Below are 19580 nucleotides of genomic sequence, written 5' to 3' on the forward strand. Positions count from 1 at the left end.
CATGTCATAGTGAAAAATGCATTTCTAGCCTCTTCAAATCCTTCAGATGTTTGTGAGGCATAGTAACACATTTCAGTAAAAAAGGAGCAAAGAACCCCAAAGCGTGTCTCCTGTGTGAGAGTGCTAGAGAATTGGGCTTGGCAATGTTGTTCACCAACCTTTCTTGCTTGCTTTGTCCAACGATGCATCACACAACCTGGGGGAATTTCAGTCATGTGTTCACATTTCATCACAGAAATCATATGGCTGCAAGGAAGTCCAAAGAACTCAAACTTTTTGCAACTACATTTCATTATGCTAGTTGCGGGATGGTATGACACTTCCCATGTGGAACCAAATTCAGTGTACTTTGAAAATTTGTATATGCGATGATCGAACTCCTCTTTCCTTCCATCAAAAATCAACAATGCTTCCTCAATTATTTCATTACGGAACATTAAGAACAAACGTCTGGTAAAGATGGTTGCTGCATGTTTCTCTAGAGGCTGAAGTGCTGTGGTAAGACAAGGATCACTGTTGTCAGTTTTTGCCTCGGCATCCGCTTCTTTGTTCCGTAACCGATAAAGGGCCATGTCAAAACATCTAACAAATTCGAATAGTTTCAGTTTTCGTTTGAGGCGCTCATTGAAAAAAGCATGCATACCCTCACAACGCTGACTGCTCTTCATTCCAGCAAAAAAATGACCACGCAAATATGACTGAGCCCACATGCCTTTGTTGTTGTAGGTGTCTGATACCCACTTGTTATTTTGAAGGCCATATTTTCTAACCATCTTACTCCAAGCTTCCTCAAATACAACCTCATTCGCATCAAGATCCATGAGATGCTTGAAATGTCCCTCGAATCCATCAACTCGAACATTTCGCTTGGCATTTCTGTGCATATGCCAATTACATAGACGATGCTTGGCACTCGGGAAGACTTTTTGTATTGCCTCACGCATGGCCATATCCCCATCTGTCAACACTGACACCGGTCTTTTGTTATCCATGGCCTCTAACAACTTCTGCAAAACCCATGTGTATGTTGCAATTGTCTCATCAACAAGCAAGCTGCATGCAAATATGGTGGTTTCAAAATGGTTATTGACCCCGGCGAAAATAAAAAAAGGTTTGTTATATGCATTCGTTTTATAAGTTGTATCGAAGACCAACACGTCACCAAATGTAGCATAGTCTAGGCGAGACCTTGAATCTGCCCAAAACAATTTGTCAAGCCGATTCTCTTGATCCTTGTCATACTTGTAAAAGAAGTAAGGGTCAGCATCAGCTTTTGCACCTAAGTAAGCCAAAGCACACTCCGCATCACCATCCTTCATTTCTACTTTGCGCTCGGCTTGAATATAATTGTGCAAATCCTTGTGAATAAAGCCCACGTTCGCGAAAGACCCAGATTGTTGCACCAACAAATCCATTATCTGGCTTGTCTTGACACCAACATCGTGCAAAGTCTTTACTTGAGCTTTGTCGGGGATCTTTACAAACCTATGCGACCGAAGAAATGGCACACATGGTGATGTTGCCAATGGATGGTTATGTTCCATGTTAAAGTGAGTGACAATGTATTTGCCTACATCCAGATTGTACTTTATGCGGAAATGAGCATCACAACCAACTCTAGTCAATGCCCTGGCAGCTCTTTTTCGATCAATACGGGCCAAGTGTTGCTTTGCTCTTTGGCCTTGCCTTGAGCATACCCATTTTCTACTAAGAACCTTTGTTGCCTGCATTGTTCGCGTGTCTTTCCTAATGCTAAATCCCACAACTTTAGCATATTGATTATAGAAATCATTGGCATCCTCTTCTGAATTGAATTGCATTTCAAGAACATCATTCTTGGTTAAACTTTGAATAGGGTCATTTGCATGGGAACCTAATTCTTCTTTATTCCCACAAACTTCGTCATCTTCAAGCTTGCGCTCAAATTTGGTACATCCAAAAGGATCCATGATAACTACATCAAAAACAATACGAAAAGAATAACATTATCTTATAAAATGAATGAAAATTCCTAAAATCACATAAGAGAATTTTATAAAAGAGCAAATAACAGACAAAAACAATAGTAGAATAATGTACATAGATTTAATGACATAGTTATTGAAAACATTCAATAACTTGCCATTAATGACATAGTTATTGAAAATCAAAATAAATAGAGAATGATTCTGTAATCTATTCTTCAATATCACGGAACGTCTTTTTTTCTTAAGACTTCAATAAAAGATTATTTTGGAAAACAAAGAATAATTCATTATGAATTAAGACCCATTTTCTACTAAGAACCTTTGTTGCCTGCATTGTTCGCGTGTCTTTCCTAATGCTAAATCCCACAACTTTGACTTATGCTCCTTGTATAAGTTAAGATCTATTCTTCAATATCACGGAACGTCTTTTTGTCTTAAGACTTCAATAAAAGATTGTTTTGGAAAACAAGGAATAATTCATTGTGAATTAAGACCTAAGAAACTTCGGAATTCTGGACTAAATCAATGGAAAAACTGGTTAAAAGGTCATTATCAATACCATTTATCTCAAATTAGATGGTCTAGATTAATAGCAGGAAAATGGAAAAATAGAATCAATCAATGTCGTACAATTCAAAATCAATATTTAAACAAAGAGAATTCATAAAAAAAAGACCTATTAATTCATTACAAAAAACAAAACGACTACGAAGTATATTCATTACCAAATCAAAATGAGAATTTTCAAAAATACTATAGATATAATCTTTCATCTTATAGATCTATTAATTATGAAAATAAGAGGGACCCATATATTTATGGATCACCATTCCAAGTAAATAAGAATCAAGAGAGTTCTTATAATTACAACACACATAAACATAGGGGCAAATTTTTTGATCACCCTTCCAAGTAAATAACAAATTTTAAAATTCGCTAAAGTTATCAAAGCAAGTTATAACAATCAACTGTTCAGCTTGTGATGTATTTGCCCTAGAGTTCTTTCTTTTCAAACATGTACATTTCTCTGCTCCCTCAAAATTATGTTTATTTTTGTCGTGGGTGGGAAGCAAAAGTATCAATTCAGAATTTCCAGACATTTACATGTCATTCAACAAATTTGAGTTCAACCAAAAATGAATTCAATCTCTCTCTTGTGACATCATCTCCCTCTAAAAAAAAGACAGTACACCCGCAAGTATCCTACTATCAATTAAAATAAACAAACAAAATAAAAGCACACCTGCCAGTGCCCTACTATCAATTAAAATAAACAAATAAATAAAAAAGACAGCACAAATAAATAAAATAGCACACCCGCCAGTGCCCTGCTATCAATTAAAATAAACAAATAAATAAAAAAAGACAGCACAAATAAATAAAATAGCACACCCGCCAGTGCCCTGCTATCAATTAAAATAAACAAATAAATAAAAAAACACGGCACAAATAAATAAAGTAGCACACCCGCCAGTGCCCTGCTATCAATTAAAAGAAACAAATAAATAAAAAAAGACGGCACAAATAAATAAAGTAGCACACCCGCCAGTGCCCTGCTATCAATTAAAAGAAACAAATAAATAAAAAAAGACAGCATAAATAAATAAAGTAGCACACCCGCCAGTGCCCTGCTATCAATTAAAATAAACAAATAAATAAAAAATACGGCACAAATAAATAAAATAGCACACCCGCCAGTGCCCTGCTATCAATTAAAATAAACAAATAAATAAAAAAGACAGCACAAATAAATAAAATAGCACACCCGCCAGTGCCCTGCTATCAATTAAAATAAACAAATAAATAAAAAAACACAGCATAAATAAATAAAATAGCACACCCGCCAGTGCCCTGCTATTAATTAAAAGCAAATAAATTAAAAAACACACCTGCTAATGCAACCGCTAGAGACGAAGGGATGGAGGAGGTATAGCTTTACTTCTACGTTAAGATGGAGAAATTGAGGACCTATAACAAACAAAAACAGAACATTGAAATAGAGTTAGTAAAAAAGACAATACGTAACGAAATTAATGATTGTGGGGAGAAAAGAAAGAATCTAGGTACGAAAAATATTATTTTGCACATCTTTTGACATTAACAAACTGCATAAACAATAACAAAGATGAAAGTCTACTACCTTTGTTCAAAGTCTCAATAACCATTACATAAATAAACACTTAAACAAATGTACCACAACCAACCGTTTGACCACTTCAACAAAAAATTAAATAAAAATATACACAAAAAAAAATTAAATAAACAAATGTTCTTATAATTACATTCAACACACATTTTCCCTTTCCCTTTCCCTTTCCCTTTCCATTTCCAAATCCCTAGCTAAATCTATGATCCAAACATAACATTAAGGAAATATGATGGTTTCTAGGGGTGGGCGCAGATCGGTTGCGGCCACGAAACCTCCAATCCGCCATCCGTCCGCCAAATTGGCGGATTGGAGAAAATCCATCCGCATCCGTCCGCCAATGCGGCGGATGCAGATTGAGCGGATTGGCGGATTGGCGGATGGATGCGATCGGTTTGGCGGTTTAAAATTTTACAAAATTTTGACATAATTTAACATGTACACTTTCAAAAAAAATTACTAAATTAATGTGCACTTAATTCCTCAACCACCACCTATGTGCAATGCATACATGAACACTGCAGCTAGGTTGTTTATGTGTGCATGAGCAGGGCTCAACTATTGTAAGTTACATGTTAAATTGAGAGTAACCTGCTCATGCTCATTTGTAATAACCTAAGAAAAGAGACAAATTCAAAAGAACCTAAGAAAATCATATAAAATAGGTGAGCAAAGGAGCACCTGGAAACAACACCTTACAAAAAAATAAAAATAAATAAAAAGGTAGAAACAACTGTATGCAGTTCTAAGAAATAAAAAATCAGCTGAAACTGTGAAGCTTCTAGCTGCACATTCCCTACCAATTAATCTGACACACAACACTAGCAGCACAAAAGTAAACATTACTTCAACTCTAAAGCCACAAACCTTAACTAGATGCATTCACATTTCTCTGATTTGTGCATTTGAGGAATGTTAAAAGCCAACCCGACTGCACAGCATCACCGGAGGAAACAAACAGAGCTATCTGCATCACAGAGCAAAAACCAAAACCAATTAAAGCCTGAGCTAATGTCATAACATGTAATGCAAAGTTGATTGCTCCAGCCCATTATACCAATCTGATGCACACACTTTCGAGACTAATAGCAAAAGAATTGCATGTTAAACTGCACAAGGTTGTCGAACAGTGGTGGAGATGTTTTCATCACTCTCACTTTGCTTTAAACACCTCAAGCTCACATTATTGACTTCAAGGGAAATTAACAAATACTCATTTTTAAACTATGCAAAGCACATTAATATGCACATGAGTATGTTTAAAAAAGCTATCAATATTGGACCAAGAGCCAACAATAAGTAAAAAGGTAATACAATACTGAGATGCTGTGCTGCCATGAACACACAATACACAGATTGGTTTGCTGCTGAAGCAGAATCAACAACTTGACATATGATAGCCTCAATACACGTAAGATTTCAAATCACTGACTGAAATCATTAGTGGAAAAAAAAAATATCCCAAATGATTTACCAATAATAAACAATGAATTTGCTCAAGCTTAGTTATACTTTTGTGACTTAACCAAAACAAATACTACATTATAAATTTAATCAGAAAGTGGAAAAAAATAGAGGACAAAGTTGAAAAACAAGCAAGTTTAAAAAAAACCAATCACAAGACACCAATAAGGAGGTCCCTTATTAGAGGTAATAGGAATTATTTTTAATTGTTTGGATAAGTGGAGAAAATTTAAAAAGATTTCGATGGAAAATTGATGAAAGGATTGGAGTAGTTAATATCAAATCAAACTTTTTACTCAAATTTGGAACCAAATTAGATGAAAAAATTGGTGAAGGGCTGAAAATGATCTTAAGCAAACACTAATCTAAGAGCTAAATGGGTCTCAAGATAAGTAAAACAGAGTCCAAGTACAAACATTTGCATAACCAGATCACTTCAATATTACGCTACTATATATATAACATCACAAAAATAATTAAAACCTTTAATCAAAAAAAAAAATCTTTCAATAGATGAAATGAGAAGATTACCTTGGTTTACAAAACGTGAAATGAAAAAAAAAGGAGGCAACACAGGGGGGGAAAAGGGGAAAAATAAGAGGGCGGGCAGGTCGGGTGAACAGATAGAATTGGCGGATTATCCGTGACCCGACCCGAACCCGAGAAAATGAAAAAAAATAGACCCGCATCCGTCCGCCACAGGTCACGCATCCACCCAAAGCTCGTCGGGTCGGGTCCGTGTGGCGGGTCAGGCCATCCGCTGCACACCCCTAATGGTTTCAACATTATAGAAAGCAAAGCACATTCACATAATTTTCTTCTTCTTTTGTGCTAGCTTATTATTTTCCAAAAAAATTCAAAATATAATATAAATGTGGGAGTGGATTTTCCAAATGATTTGAGCCAACATCAATCAATATGTTATAGTTACATGAAGTTATATATCATAAAGTGAGTAATTATAAATGACAACAACTATGGCTTTGGTTGTAATTCTTGCTTAACATAAATGCTATTAGGTTCCCATATGAGAAAGTGGGAGGGGACCATAGTTGGTCGTCTTGTAAAAATGAATTCAATTTGGAGTTGTGGCCTGCTGCTATGGTGTGGCCTGTTGCTATGTTGTGGCCTGCTGCTGAGGTTTTACTAATCCTCTAAGACTGAAGATGGATGAAGCAACTGTAAAGAATGTTGGCAGTAATATGATCAGTAGCTATAATGTAATATATGATGTAGGTAGGTTTACAGATGGTCTTTTGATGTATATACAGTGGATACAGTTGGTCTTTTTGTTGCTTTGCTTCCTACCCTTGTGGGCTGTGCAAGGGAGGAGATATATTTCTAGGTGATTCATCATTGTAATTCTCCTACTTTTTGCGGGCTATGCAAACTTTTGTATTATGTGACTATTTTTGGGTGTCTAGGTTTGTGTTCAAAAATCCCATTTTTTTATTGGGAATATTGAACATTTTCTTAGGCCCTTTATAGTGCTGCTTTTATGTTTCTGGGACAGGGTTTTAAGTCTAACGGGTTTCGATGCTTGGCCTGCTAACCGTTGCTCTCTATGTATAGCTTGTGTTAGGTCCTGGGGTATTTCCCTTGTATTCTTGTATTTTCCTTTTTTTTTCATGACTTATTCACCCAAAAAAAAAAAAAACAAACAAATTCCTAGACTAGGTGAGTCACATCGTCCCTCTTGCTCAAATGAAACGGGATGAAACAAATCATAAGTTTTTTTATTGATTCAAGGCAAAGAATAGCAAAATTCAAACAAGACAAAAAAAAACTTACCTTTCACTTTGTCTTTGCTTGGTGGCTGAATTTTTTTTTTATAATTTTATAAATATTTATCATACACAACTTATCTCTAGTGAACATAGAGCTAAATTTCTTTTAGAATAATTTCTGTCTTATTTTGTTGCGACAATATGACCAATCCAAAAGTGTCAAAGAGAAGCGATAAAAACCTCTATGATTCGGCTATTGAGTAGTCAGACGACTCTTCAATAACCCAATATGTCATTCACCAAATCTCATAACCCATACTCGTACGCTACGTGCAGTTAACTTGTTAATGCCATAATGGACTTCGACAAAAGACTTCCAATGCTCAACACAAAAGCACAAATACATCATCTATATGTGGATGAAATATTGCACAAATACATCATCTTGTAGGACAAATATCAGATAAATGAAAATCGAAAAAATAATTACATACTAATAGAGTATAGATATGTATTCGGTGCACATGAAAATTAAATTTTGAAATTTGCAATTACTTTATCTATTTCTTATTTATCTGATAGTCTCTCATTCTTGTAAGAGACATAAGGGATGTAGACCCTAAAATGAGGTTGCCTTTTCATGAAAAGCATTGGATTCCATTTTAAAGACCAAATCAAAGTCATCAATCCCCCTTTTCTATCTTTGCCTGTTCCTATCAAATGCCTGACAAAAGCTGTCCTATAGAATTCACCATCCTAGAAAAGACTTTTGTTTATCTGAAATTTTGTTAGAAATTAACCTAAACTGATATTACTATTGAAAAAGGTACCCTACATTACTTGCCATTCAATGGAAAGAAAATATGTATTGAACATTTTTTACATCTCAAAAAGAAGATAATCACACATGACAGTGCCAGATTAATGACATAGGTGAGCTCACAAATTGCCCAACATATTCATTACTTCAATTCTTGTATAGTTCTCTACAATTCCCTCAAAAACCAAAACAAATAGATAATTCTAACCAATCCCAAAGAGAACATGCTAAAAATTTAAAGAAGGTCGAGATTATGAACACTACACCGAAGGTCCAACAAATTTATAGCCTGGATTATGGAGGCCTAACCATTTAGATGAACTATCTTAAATGGGTTTGGTTCTTAGTCAAATCAGGGTTGAGAAGGCGGAATTTAAACAATCAATCCAACAGAAAAGAGTCATAGACAACTCAAAATGCAAGGTGAGGGGGGAAGAAAGAAAAGAAAGGAAAAGTAGCCCTAAACTAAAAGGTATATATCTCATGGACCTATTTTAGTAATCTCTGAACTGATTATAGCACAAACACTTCTTTTGTTTAACAAATTATTTGAATTAATAGTAATCTATGTTCCTAGTATGGTGCCTCAAATCATGATTCTTCAAAGTTGGGTTGCAGAACAAAAGTCCAATAAGCAAATAGGGTATGTTGAATGGGTTTATAAAGTAACATCAAAATATCCATTCATTTCTCAGTTTATACAATTCCCAGAAAATTGCTAAAGGTAATACATCCAAACCACTTTAATTTTGTTTCTCATAGGAAAATCAAGCAACCACAAGAGTAATTGTTAGAAAAATAAACAGATTTCAATAAGCAAATAAAAAATTAGTCTCATATCAGTTACATGGTTACAAAATTCAATTACCAACACATCAGATTTCACACAAGCCAAATTTCAAGTGTCTATATATATATATATATGGAATCAACAGAACTAACAAACATAAAAAACCTAAACCTATTCAAATCATATTTTCCTAATTTTATAAACCAACCCAGTGAGTTCACAAAGGTGAAAGGGGCAGTTTCGAAGAAGGGGATTTCGGTCTAGGGTTTCATAGAATGGAGATGGAGAAAGGGAGAGAAACAAGTAGCAGAGCGAGAAAGAGAGACATACATTGAGGCATGTAGCTTGCTAAAACGAGGAGGAAAAGAAAAGGGCAGAATAAACTCACTCTTCAGTGCTTGGCGAGAAGGAGCTCCGGCGAGATCCTATACAGATCTTTGTCAACAGCTTTGGGAGCTTTTCACCGTGGTAGAGGATGCGGCGGCGCAGGTCCCGGCTGTGGCAAGGGCAGAGAGAGAGAGAGAGAGAGAGAGAGAGAGAGAGAGAGAGAGAGAGAGAGAGAGAGAGTAATTTTTGAAGACGTTTGGGATGAAGAAAGGGAGACGTTTGGGATGAAGAAAGGGTCTGAGGGATTTGTCAGGAGATGAGGGAATTTTGATTTTCACAAAATTTGGAAATTTGGATGTTTGAAGAAAGGGTCTAAATTTTTGGGCGAAATTATTTGGGGGAATTATGTAATAATCATGATAAAAAAAATTAAAATAATTAGAGTCTTATAATAAAATAAATTATTAATTTATAATTTTATCAATTTATACTCAAAATTTTTTTATTTATTTTTAATATAAATTCTTATATATTTTTATTAAGTAAAATTAATTAAAAAAATATTTTACTCATCAATTACAAAATGTATAATCATACCATAAATTGGCGTAAACATAATAGACAAAATTTTAGAAACTATAAGGTAGTGTTTGGGAACGTTTACGTTTTTAGTTTATGTTTACAAAAATTTTATAAATTGATTTTTGTTTATTTTTAGAAAAACATAAATTACAAACGCGTTTGGTTTGAACAAATGCTTATAAAATTTTAAAAATATAAATTAAAAAATATGTTTGTTTAGGCCTAAAATATTTATATTTATATTTATTTTTATTATTTATAACAATGGGATCACACACATTATAATTGAAAAAAGTTAATTAAAAAAATAATTGAAAAAAAATTTAATTGGGAAAAAATATTAATTGAAAAAAAAAGATTAATTGAAAAAAATAATTAATTGAAAAAATATTTGAAAAAAAATTATTTGAAAAAAAATTATTTCAAAAATAATAATTTTAAAAATATTTATTTGGAAAAAAAAAATATTTCAAAAAAAATCATTTGAAAAAAATAATTGAAAATAAATTAATTGAAAACTGAAAACGTAAACTCATTTTTTGAGTTTACATTTTTTCCTCAAATTTATAAACTGAGACAATCATTTTGTGTTTGGTAACGTTTACGTTTTCAGTTTATATTTACAAAAATTTTATAAACTGGTTTTTGTTTATTTTTAGAAAAACATAAACTACAAACGTGTTTGGTCATTGACAAAATGTTTTAAAAAATTTAAAAATATAAAAAAGAGTGAGAAATGGCAAGTGGAGGCGGAAGACGGTGGTGGAAATTAGTGACGGTGGGTGGGTGGGTGACGGTGGCGGGTGATGGGTGGTAGCGAGTGGGTGGTGGCAGGTGGGTGGCAGGTGGTGGGTGGTAGCGGGTGGTGGGCGGTAGCGAGTGGGTGATGGTGGTGGTGGTGGTGGCAAGTGGGTGGCGGATGGCGGGTGATGGTGGATGGGTGGGTGACGGTGGCAGGTGGTGGGTGGTAGCGAGTGGGTGGTGGTGGTGGTCGCAAGTGGGTGGTGGATAGCGGGTAGGTGGCGGGTGGTGGTGGTGGTGGGTGGGTGGGTGGGTGACGGTGGCGGGTGGTAAGTGGTAGCGAGTGGGTGGTAGTGGTGGTGGTGGTGGGTGGTGGGTGGTGGGGTAGTGGTGGCAGGTGGGTGGCGGGTAGGGGGTGGTAATGGGTGGTGGTGGCGGGTGGATGGGTGGCAGGTGGCTGGTAGTGGTGGGTAGTTGGTGGTGTCAGGTGGTGGATGGTGGTGGCCGGTGGGTGATAAGTGGTAGTGGTAAGTAGGTAGCGGGTGGTTGTAAAACCTGAAGCTTGGTGTTCTTTGCTCGAGCAAGCTTTCGTTCGCTCGAGCGTGCTTCTGCGTTGCAGACCTGAAGCTTTGCATTGGTCGCTCAAGCAAGCTTTCCTTCGCTCGAGCGAGGTGACCTTTTGTTTCTGACAGAAAAGAGACAGAGAGAGAAGAGAGATGGACGAGAAAGACAGAGAGAGATAGAGAGAAGAGAGATGAATGAGAGAGACAATGAGAAAGATAGAGAGACAGAGAGAAAGATAGTGAGATGAACGAGAGAGACAGAGAAAGATGAGAGAGATAGAGAAAAGAGAGATAAAGAGAAGAGATAAAGAGAAGAGAGATGAACGAAAGAGACAGATAGAGAAAAGAGATGAGGGAAGAGATAGATGAGTGAGATACATAGGAAGAGAGAGAGAGACAAATAGACAGACAAATAGAGAGAGAAGAGTGATGAGTAAGAGAGAGAAAGAAAGAGAAGAGAGAGATGGAGATGAAAAAATGGATGAAAAGATATAGACAAAGAGAGAGAGAGAGAGAGAGAGAAAAGAGCGAAAAGAGATAAACGAGAGAGAGACAGAGAGAGATGAGCGAGGGAGATAAAGAGAAGAGAGAGAGAGAAGAGAGATGAGAGAGATAAAGAGAAAAAAGATGGACGAGAGACACTGAAAGAAAAAGAGACAGACAGACAGACAGAGAAGAGTGATGAGTGAGAAAGAGAAAGAGAAGAGAGACAGAGACATAGAGAGACAAAGAAGAGTAATGAGTGAGAGAGAGAGAGAGAAGAGAGATAGAAAGATGAAAAAATGGGTGAAAAGAGAAATGTTCAAAAGAGTAAGACGACGTATGTGTGTCAAATTTAGTCAAATTATTAAAATGTATGTCTATGTGTATATAAATATTTTAAAATGTATATTTTTGTATTTACCCTTTTTATTGTATTTAGTAAATAAATCTAAAATAGAGATATGTGGTTAGTGGTTTTGAGTTGGTTATGATCAAAGTTAGGGCTTATGGATGAAAATGATGTTAGTTATAAGATGTGGTTATGAGATATGTGATGGTGGTTATGATCAAAATGGTATGGTTACCAGCCAAAAGGTATTGGTTATGAGATGTGGTTATGAGATATGTGATTAGTGGTTATGAGTAAAGTGGTGTGATTATGAGGCAAAGAATGTTGGTTATGAGATATGTGATTAGTGGTTATAAGTAAAGTGGTATGGTTATGAGCCAAAGAGTATTGATTATGAGATATATGACTAATGGTTATGAGATATGTGATGTTAATTATGATCAAAGTGGTGTGACTATGAGCCAAAGGGTGTTATGAGATATGTGATTAGTAGTTATGGTATATGTCATGTTAGTTATGAGCCAAATAGTGTTGGTTATGAGATATGTGAATAATGGTTATGAGATATATGATTGTTGATTATGAGATTTGTGATTTTGGTTATGAGCAAAGTGATGTAGTCATGAGTCAAAAGGGTGTTTGGTTATGAGATATGTGGTTATTAGTTATAAGATATGTGATATTGGTTATGATCAAAGTGATGTGGTTATGAGCAAAAGGGTGTTGATTATGAGATATGTAATGTTGGTTATGAGTCAAAGGGGGATTGGTTATAAGATGTGGTTATGAGCTAAAGAGGTGGTTATAAGCTATATGAGTATGGTTATGAGCTAAAGGATATTGGTTATGAGCTAAAGGATATTGGTTATGAGATGTAGTTATGAGATATGTGATTGTAGTTATGAGATAAGTGATTGTAGTTATGAGCCAAAGAGTGTTGGTTATGAGATATGTGGGTAATGGTTATGAGATATATGATTGTTGATTATGAGATATGTGATTTTGGTTATAAGCAAAGTGATGTAGTTATGAGTCAAAAGGGTGTTTAGTTATGAGATATGTGGTTATTAGTTATAAGATATGTGATATTAGTTATGATCAAAGTGATGTGGTTATGAGCAAAAGGGTGTTGATTATGAGATATGTAATGTTGGTTATGAGTCAAAGGGGATTGGTTATAAGATGTGGTTATGAGCTATGGGGATTGGTTATAAGATGTGGTTATGAGTTATATGAGTAGTAGTTATGACATATGTGATTAATAGTTATGAGATATGTGATAGTGGTTATGATCAAAGTGGTGTGATTATGAGCTAAAGGATATTGGTTATGAGATGTAGTTATGAGATATGTGATTGTAGTTATGAAATATGTGATATTGGTTATCAACAAAATGGTGCTGGTTATGAGATATGGTTATGAGATAAGTGATGAGAGCTTATAACTAAGTTATGATTAATTTGATTCTAGTTATGAACAAATATGATTTTGGCTCATAACTATAAAAAGTGACCTGCTTACCAGGTCACTTTTAATGATGTGGCTCAATCTGAGCCATTGATTTTCGATGTACCATACATTTTTTAAACACAATGTACTATAGACTTTCCCTCACATTATAGCATGATTTACAATGTTCATAATAAGAGTTCAATTGCTAATTTTTAACATAATTTTGAAACACCTCCAAAATCCAATTAAACTTGTACATATATAATTCAACCTACCAATTTCATGAATCTACTTTCAATTTGAGCAAAATCATTAATTATCATAATGAATCAACTTAGGGTTTTCAAGGGAAATTAAGATTTTCGACAAAAATTCAAACTTCTTAAACCACTACTTTTAATTCCAATTTTCCCTCTTGATTATATACCTAAGGTTCATAATCCACCATATTAACCCAACCATTGAACCCCCAACACTTCAAATTCTAAACCCCCAAATCTCATAATGTACACTATATGCTAAAAAATGTAAGTTTTGCGTTTTGTGTGTATATAATCAAAATACCACAAATCTATCTATTTATGGAAGTGTTGAAGAAGAACTAGGACCCCTACCTCAAGAATCAAGCAAGAGAGCAAAGCTTTGTTAAGATTCCTTCACAAATCCGAATTCCAATCGGTAGAACATGTTGATCTTCATGTGTTCTTCACTTTTTGGTAGAAGATCTTGGCCAAAACTTAGGGAGATAGAAGTTATTTGAGGTAAAAAACCTGGGGTTTTCGGAATTAGGGTGAGAGGAATGAAGAAGGAAAAGGAAAATGCAAAGAATGAGCTAAAAATCACGTTTTTAAGCTGCTGAATTCGCGCAGTTCGCTCGAGCGTATATTTCCACGCTCGAGCGTATATGTTTCTAGCACAGATATGAAAACTTCAAACAGGTATAACTCTCTCATTGGGACTCCGTTCTAGGTCGTTCTTGTGTCCAAATTGAAGCCCTGGAAACAAGCTTTCCAATGGTTTTGGCCTCACATTCAAATTCAAAGTATGGAAGGAGAAAAGGGCAAAAGAGTGAAGGTTGGTCAAAAACTCAAACTCAAACTCAAACTTGAGGCTTTTTATCTAATCTTTCCTATATATATCTTGTTAAGGCTTTAATTAAGGTTCCAAACATCACTCAAGGGTCCTCAATTATAATATTTAAAGTTTACTTGTCAACCCATCAATATTAAGAGTCTGCAACCATACAAGTTTTAAGGTGACGGGTACCACTATACATCAATCTAATGTGAATTAAAATCCGAGTCATTACAGGCCTGGGCTAGGTTGAGAGTCTTTCGGCCAAATGATGATACTTTTACGACCCTGGCCATTTTTTTTTTTTAATCATAAATCACAACCACTTTGAAACATAACTAACACCCTTTTTCTCATAATCATGATCACTTTGGAACATAACAAATACCAATTCACCTAGTAACCACACAATTTTGAGTATAATCAATACGAATTTGCCTCATCACCTCATCCACTTTGAGACAATCAATACACTTTCATCTTAACCAATACTACTAGGTCATAATCAACACTATTTTCCTTATAACCAACTCCACTGAGTCTTAACTAGATCTCATTTTTCATGACATTAACAACTTTGAATCATAACTAATATTACATTAGTCATAATTACAATCATTGTGAGTCATAACTAATATCACTATCATTATAACTCGAAAAGCTATGAGAGCTCCAAAACTTAATACTAAATTTCTTGTTTCTTAATTTTCTTATTTTTAAACAATTAAAAAAATCTCCTACTGGTTCACTCTCAATTACCCATAAAAATAAAACTTTAATTATGTCATAATTTATGACTGTCAAAATGAAAATGTATATACTTATTTCATGCAAAACATAGAAAGCATTCATCCAAATAGAAAAATGGAGATCAAGTTAAAATTCTAATCAATGTTATCTTTTTCTTTCCAAAATAAATTGCATGCATACCTTTCAAAATAAATAATTCATACAAATATGTTTTCCTCACAAGAAATTTCAATTGGCCACTCTCCCCCGCTTTTCTTCTTTTGTTCGAAGTGCTTTCGTCCCTTAACTCTTTATTCTATTATTATAAAATTAGTAGGTGACCTGTGCGGCATCTAAGAATTTATTTTTAAAATAAAAATTTGATTTTGAGTTAAAATTTTACGCGTAGAATATTTTAACAATTAAAGATCAAATACAAATAGTTTTATTAATGGTTAATAAAAAATTTTTTTATCATTGTATGTGATTCTATGTAAAAGGCTCATAAAAATAATTTCTTCTAAAGTTTAAAAAACCACATGAAAAAAAAGAAGTGTATTATTAATTTGAGATCAAATTTATCAAAAATCATGAATTCCACTTGTATCAAAATATTTTTTTTTTCTAAAAAAATAAAAACAACCAAAAATTCTATAATATACAAATTATGACTTGGTTATAATTCATGTACATTATATTATGATATGTGTAACAAAAGAACAAAATTAATTTTAATTTAAAATAAATTTGTAATTTAAATTATTTATTTTAATAATCTCAACCTTGTCTTCTATAAAAGTGTTACTCGAACACTTATATATCTTAAATTCGGTTAAATTATTGTTTATTTTGACAATTTTAGTTCTGTTGTGCTATAAAAGTATACTTATCATATAATAATTTTATATGATATATATATCAAATTATAAGATAGTAAAATAAACACTCATTTTGATATTAAAAATACTAGTTAAATTAGAAAGAGAATTAGTAATATAAAACTAAAATTTATACTAATTATTTAGTTTAAATTTTATTTAGAAAATAAAAATATGTAGAAATAGAACTACACAAAATTTATTTAAAAGATTAAATATAAATATGTTGTGATTGGATTAAGAAGAAAATACATAAATTAATTATGTAGAGTATTTATTTTTTCTTTAATATTCTTTTTGAATTATTCAAAAATATTGTATATAGGTATATAAAATTTAAATAAAATATAGATTTTTTTAAATAAATAATTTCATGTTAAATAAAAAAATTAAATATAAATTAATATTAAGCATCAATAAGATAGACCAAAAAAAAAAAATTAATTTGATCAGTGTAATATACATAATTAAGCACATTCTGTCTTATTTATTTATTTATTTGTATATCGAGATAATTTTCTTTTCAAATATCATAATAATTAAATTAAAATATCAACTATGTAAAAGAAATCTGATAACGACAAAGCTAAATAGACGATGAAAAATAATCCATGCGATGCATTAGAATTTATTTTTAAAATGGAAAATTGATTTTTAATCTTAATACTATGTAAAAAATTTTAACAATTGAAAGTCAAATACAAACAGATTTGTTAGTGGCTAATGAATTTTTTTTTTCACTGTGCGTGTGATCTTATATAAAATGCTCAAAAAAATAATTTTTTTCAAAAAAAAAGAAGAAAAGGTGTACGTGAAATCAAATCCTCATTTGTGTTAATCAAATTTACCAAAAATCATGAATTTCACTTGTATCAATTTTTTTTTCTTCTCTCTAAAAAGAATAAAAACAACGAAAAATTTTATAATATACAAATTATGACTTGATTATAACTTATGGTGTATTATTTTGGTTATTAATAAAAAAGAACTTTGCTATTTATTTTTTTGTTTTTTTTTTTGTTATGTCTAAAGTGATGCATCGGGTCATTAATTATGTTTCAAGTGGTGTTTGATTATGATTGTTACCTAAAAGACAACCTGAGAGGGGGGTGAATTAGGCTTTTACAGATAAAAAACAATAATACCCCAATAAAAATTACAACTTGCACAACAGATAATTAATTCCAAGTAGTAGATGAACAACAGTTAATGATAATGCTTAATGAAGAAATTTAACAGTGAAGTATGAAATCATAGTAACTAGTTATATCAGTTAAGTAAAGAGATTAAGGAAGAAGAAACAAACAGATTTATAGGGGTTCAGCTTCAACCAAGCCTACGTCCAATCCTCAAGTTTCACTTGTGGTTTTTCACTATCTTCTAGCTTCATTGGGTGCTAGCAATTGCTTCACAAATGGAGCAATCCTCCACAGATTTTACAAAGACTATACCAACTCCAAAACCTTGCCCTAGTTAGCTGATTCTCAATCACACTCAAAGCGTCAAGAAATCTGAGTGTACTACTGTAACCAGCCCGCGGGGGACCTCGCTACAGCTCGGACTCGATTTGTGTCACGGTTCTAAGTTTGAACCAAAGAGTCCAAATCCGGCAAATCGTTTTGAGAAAACAGATTTTTGAAAGAAGTGCCAAACATGGACTGCTTTGCCAGATACAGAGTCGCCACCTAAATATTTTATTTTGGGAAATTTAGGAAACCCTGACTCGGTGCCAAAAGGCCACGTGTCCGTCATCACCAAAGTTGCCTCGGCTCGGGAACTTGGGTACGATTAGGGAAGGTCACTTCGTGAGCACCCCCGCTCGCCCGATCAAAGATCGGTCTCTACTAACCATGATATCTATTTTTGAAAACATTGTGAGTTCTTATTCCGGTTATTAGCCTAGGTTACTATGTGATGCACACAGCATATAAGTATAGACTGGGTCGCCCGAATTGGAACAAAACATTTCGTGCTCGTTTATTTGAAAGATGGTTTGCTACTCGCAAGTATGCTTAAAATGCAGATTTTGCCACCCTTAGGTGGGCTTAGAAAAGATGGTTTTGCCACTATCTAGTGGGCTTAAAACAAACAGTTGATGATTTATTCCAATCCAAGTAACCCAACCTTCACCCACAGGCATTCAGTCAGTTATATCATATAAGCACATAGCCTCATGGTAAGCATGCTATTCATGGCAGTCACTCACACGCATGTAAGGATGCTAAAGCGTAAAGCTTACCGAGTGCTCCAAGCCAAATCAGAAACTCATTAGAAATCATGCATGAATCCTAAGTATACAGAAATGCCTAATGCAACACATGCAAAAATGCAAACTACAGCAGGCTCGGCTATTCTAAACATGGCATATGAAATGCTACAACTAGCATGTATTCAATTTAGAATTGAAAAATACAATGCAGTTAGTACGGTGCGCCGAGCCCGGTGCATGCAAAACAGATGAATGAATGCGAACATGCTGTCATACTGTATGCTAATTGAAATATGCCCTAATCTAACCATCATAAGCAGGTAAATAAAAGGGAAGAAAGACGTGGGGTTGGAAAACATACATCACACTCACGCACACTTATTACAATTATGCCCTCGCGCAGAGGGTCCGAATAAATATACAGTCCCAAATAAAAGAATATTACAGTCCAAATATTACAGTCCGAATAATGTACAAATTCCTAATTAATTAACAAATTAACTAAGAAAACTGTAAAACTGGCGTGCAAGCCAGGGACTGCCTTGCTCCTGATGAATGATATATGTCTGGGCTCCCTTGCGCGAAAATCCACTGGGATGCCCCAATTAGCCTCGGTTTAGCAGTTATTCTTGTAAAGCGTGCCAGACTCCGAAAAGTTGTTGATTCTTCATTTTGCTGCAACAGAGAGCAGGAAAGGGGCATGGCAATGTATTTTCACAGATATATGCATGCCTCGATCCTCGTGCCATCAATCACGCATATCGATGTATGATGGCAGAGGGGTCGAAATGTGCAACTCAATATAGAATGAATGCACGTATAAACACAACAAACCCTAACTCCATCATGGGTAATCCGGAGTGTCGGTGACTGGGGAATTGAGACATGTTCCATCACTCGGAGTACGAAATGTACCTCGTTTCCCGTGCCCGGGCAAACTCTTATCCCAGACACGATGCAATATGCATGATATGTATGAATGCAACTAAGATACAGCCTAGCATGCACAATGCTATGCAAATGAGATGTCTCGAAATGCGTGCACACGGGCACGCAAACCGAGGAAAATGACTGAATGCGATCTAAGATACAACCTAGTATGCACTATGCTGTAAAAATGAGATGTCTCGAAATGCGTGCACACGGGCACGCAAATCGAGAAAATGACATACGCAATGCAAATGACATGGAAATGTGATATGGGCTTACACTAACATGAGAGAGCCTCAGCCACACTCACATAAGAGGCCGATGGATGAAAATGAAGTGCCTCGAAATG

At 34.3% G+C, this 19580-nt stretch overlaps 1 protein-coding gene and 1 long non-coding RNA gene across 2 annotated transcripts; both read right to left on the reverse strand.

Moving 5' to 3' along the window:
* Nucleotides 1-4: 4 nt before the first annotated feature.
* Nucleotides 5-992, reverse strand: LOC145820079 (protein FAR1-RELATED SEQUENCE 5-like). Its single transcript, XM_082914660.1, has 2 exons — nt 159-992; nt 5-40 (listed from the first exon to the last, which is right to left on the reverse strand). The coding sequence occupies exons 1-2, from the start codon at nt 990-992 to the stop codon at nt 5-7; spliced, it is 870 nt and encodes a 289-aa protein (XP_082770786.1).
* Nucleotides 993-1292: 300 nt separating this feature from the next.
* Nucleotides 1293-5040, reverse strand: LOC145797868 (uncharacterized). The gene is made up of 3 exons (XR_014339153.1): nt 4981-5040; nt 3857-3935; nt 1293-1954 (listed from the first exon to the last, which is right to left on the reverse strand). It is a non-coding gene; the product is annotated as an uncharacterized LOC145797868 (long non-coding RNA).
* Between the last annotated feature and the right edge of the window lie 14540 nt (nt 5041-19580).

The sequence above is a fragment of the Camellia sinensis genome, chromosome 1, assembly GCF_055761805.1.
Source record: "Camellia sinensis isolate YWXY chromosome 1, ASM5576180v1, whole genome shotgun sequence".
NCBI lineage: Eukaryota > Viridiplantae > Streptophyta > Magnoliopsida > Ericales > Theaceae > Camellia > Camellia sinensis.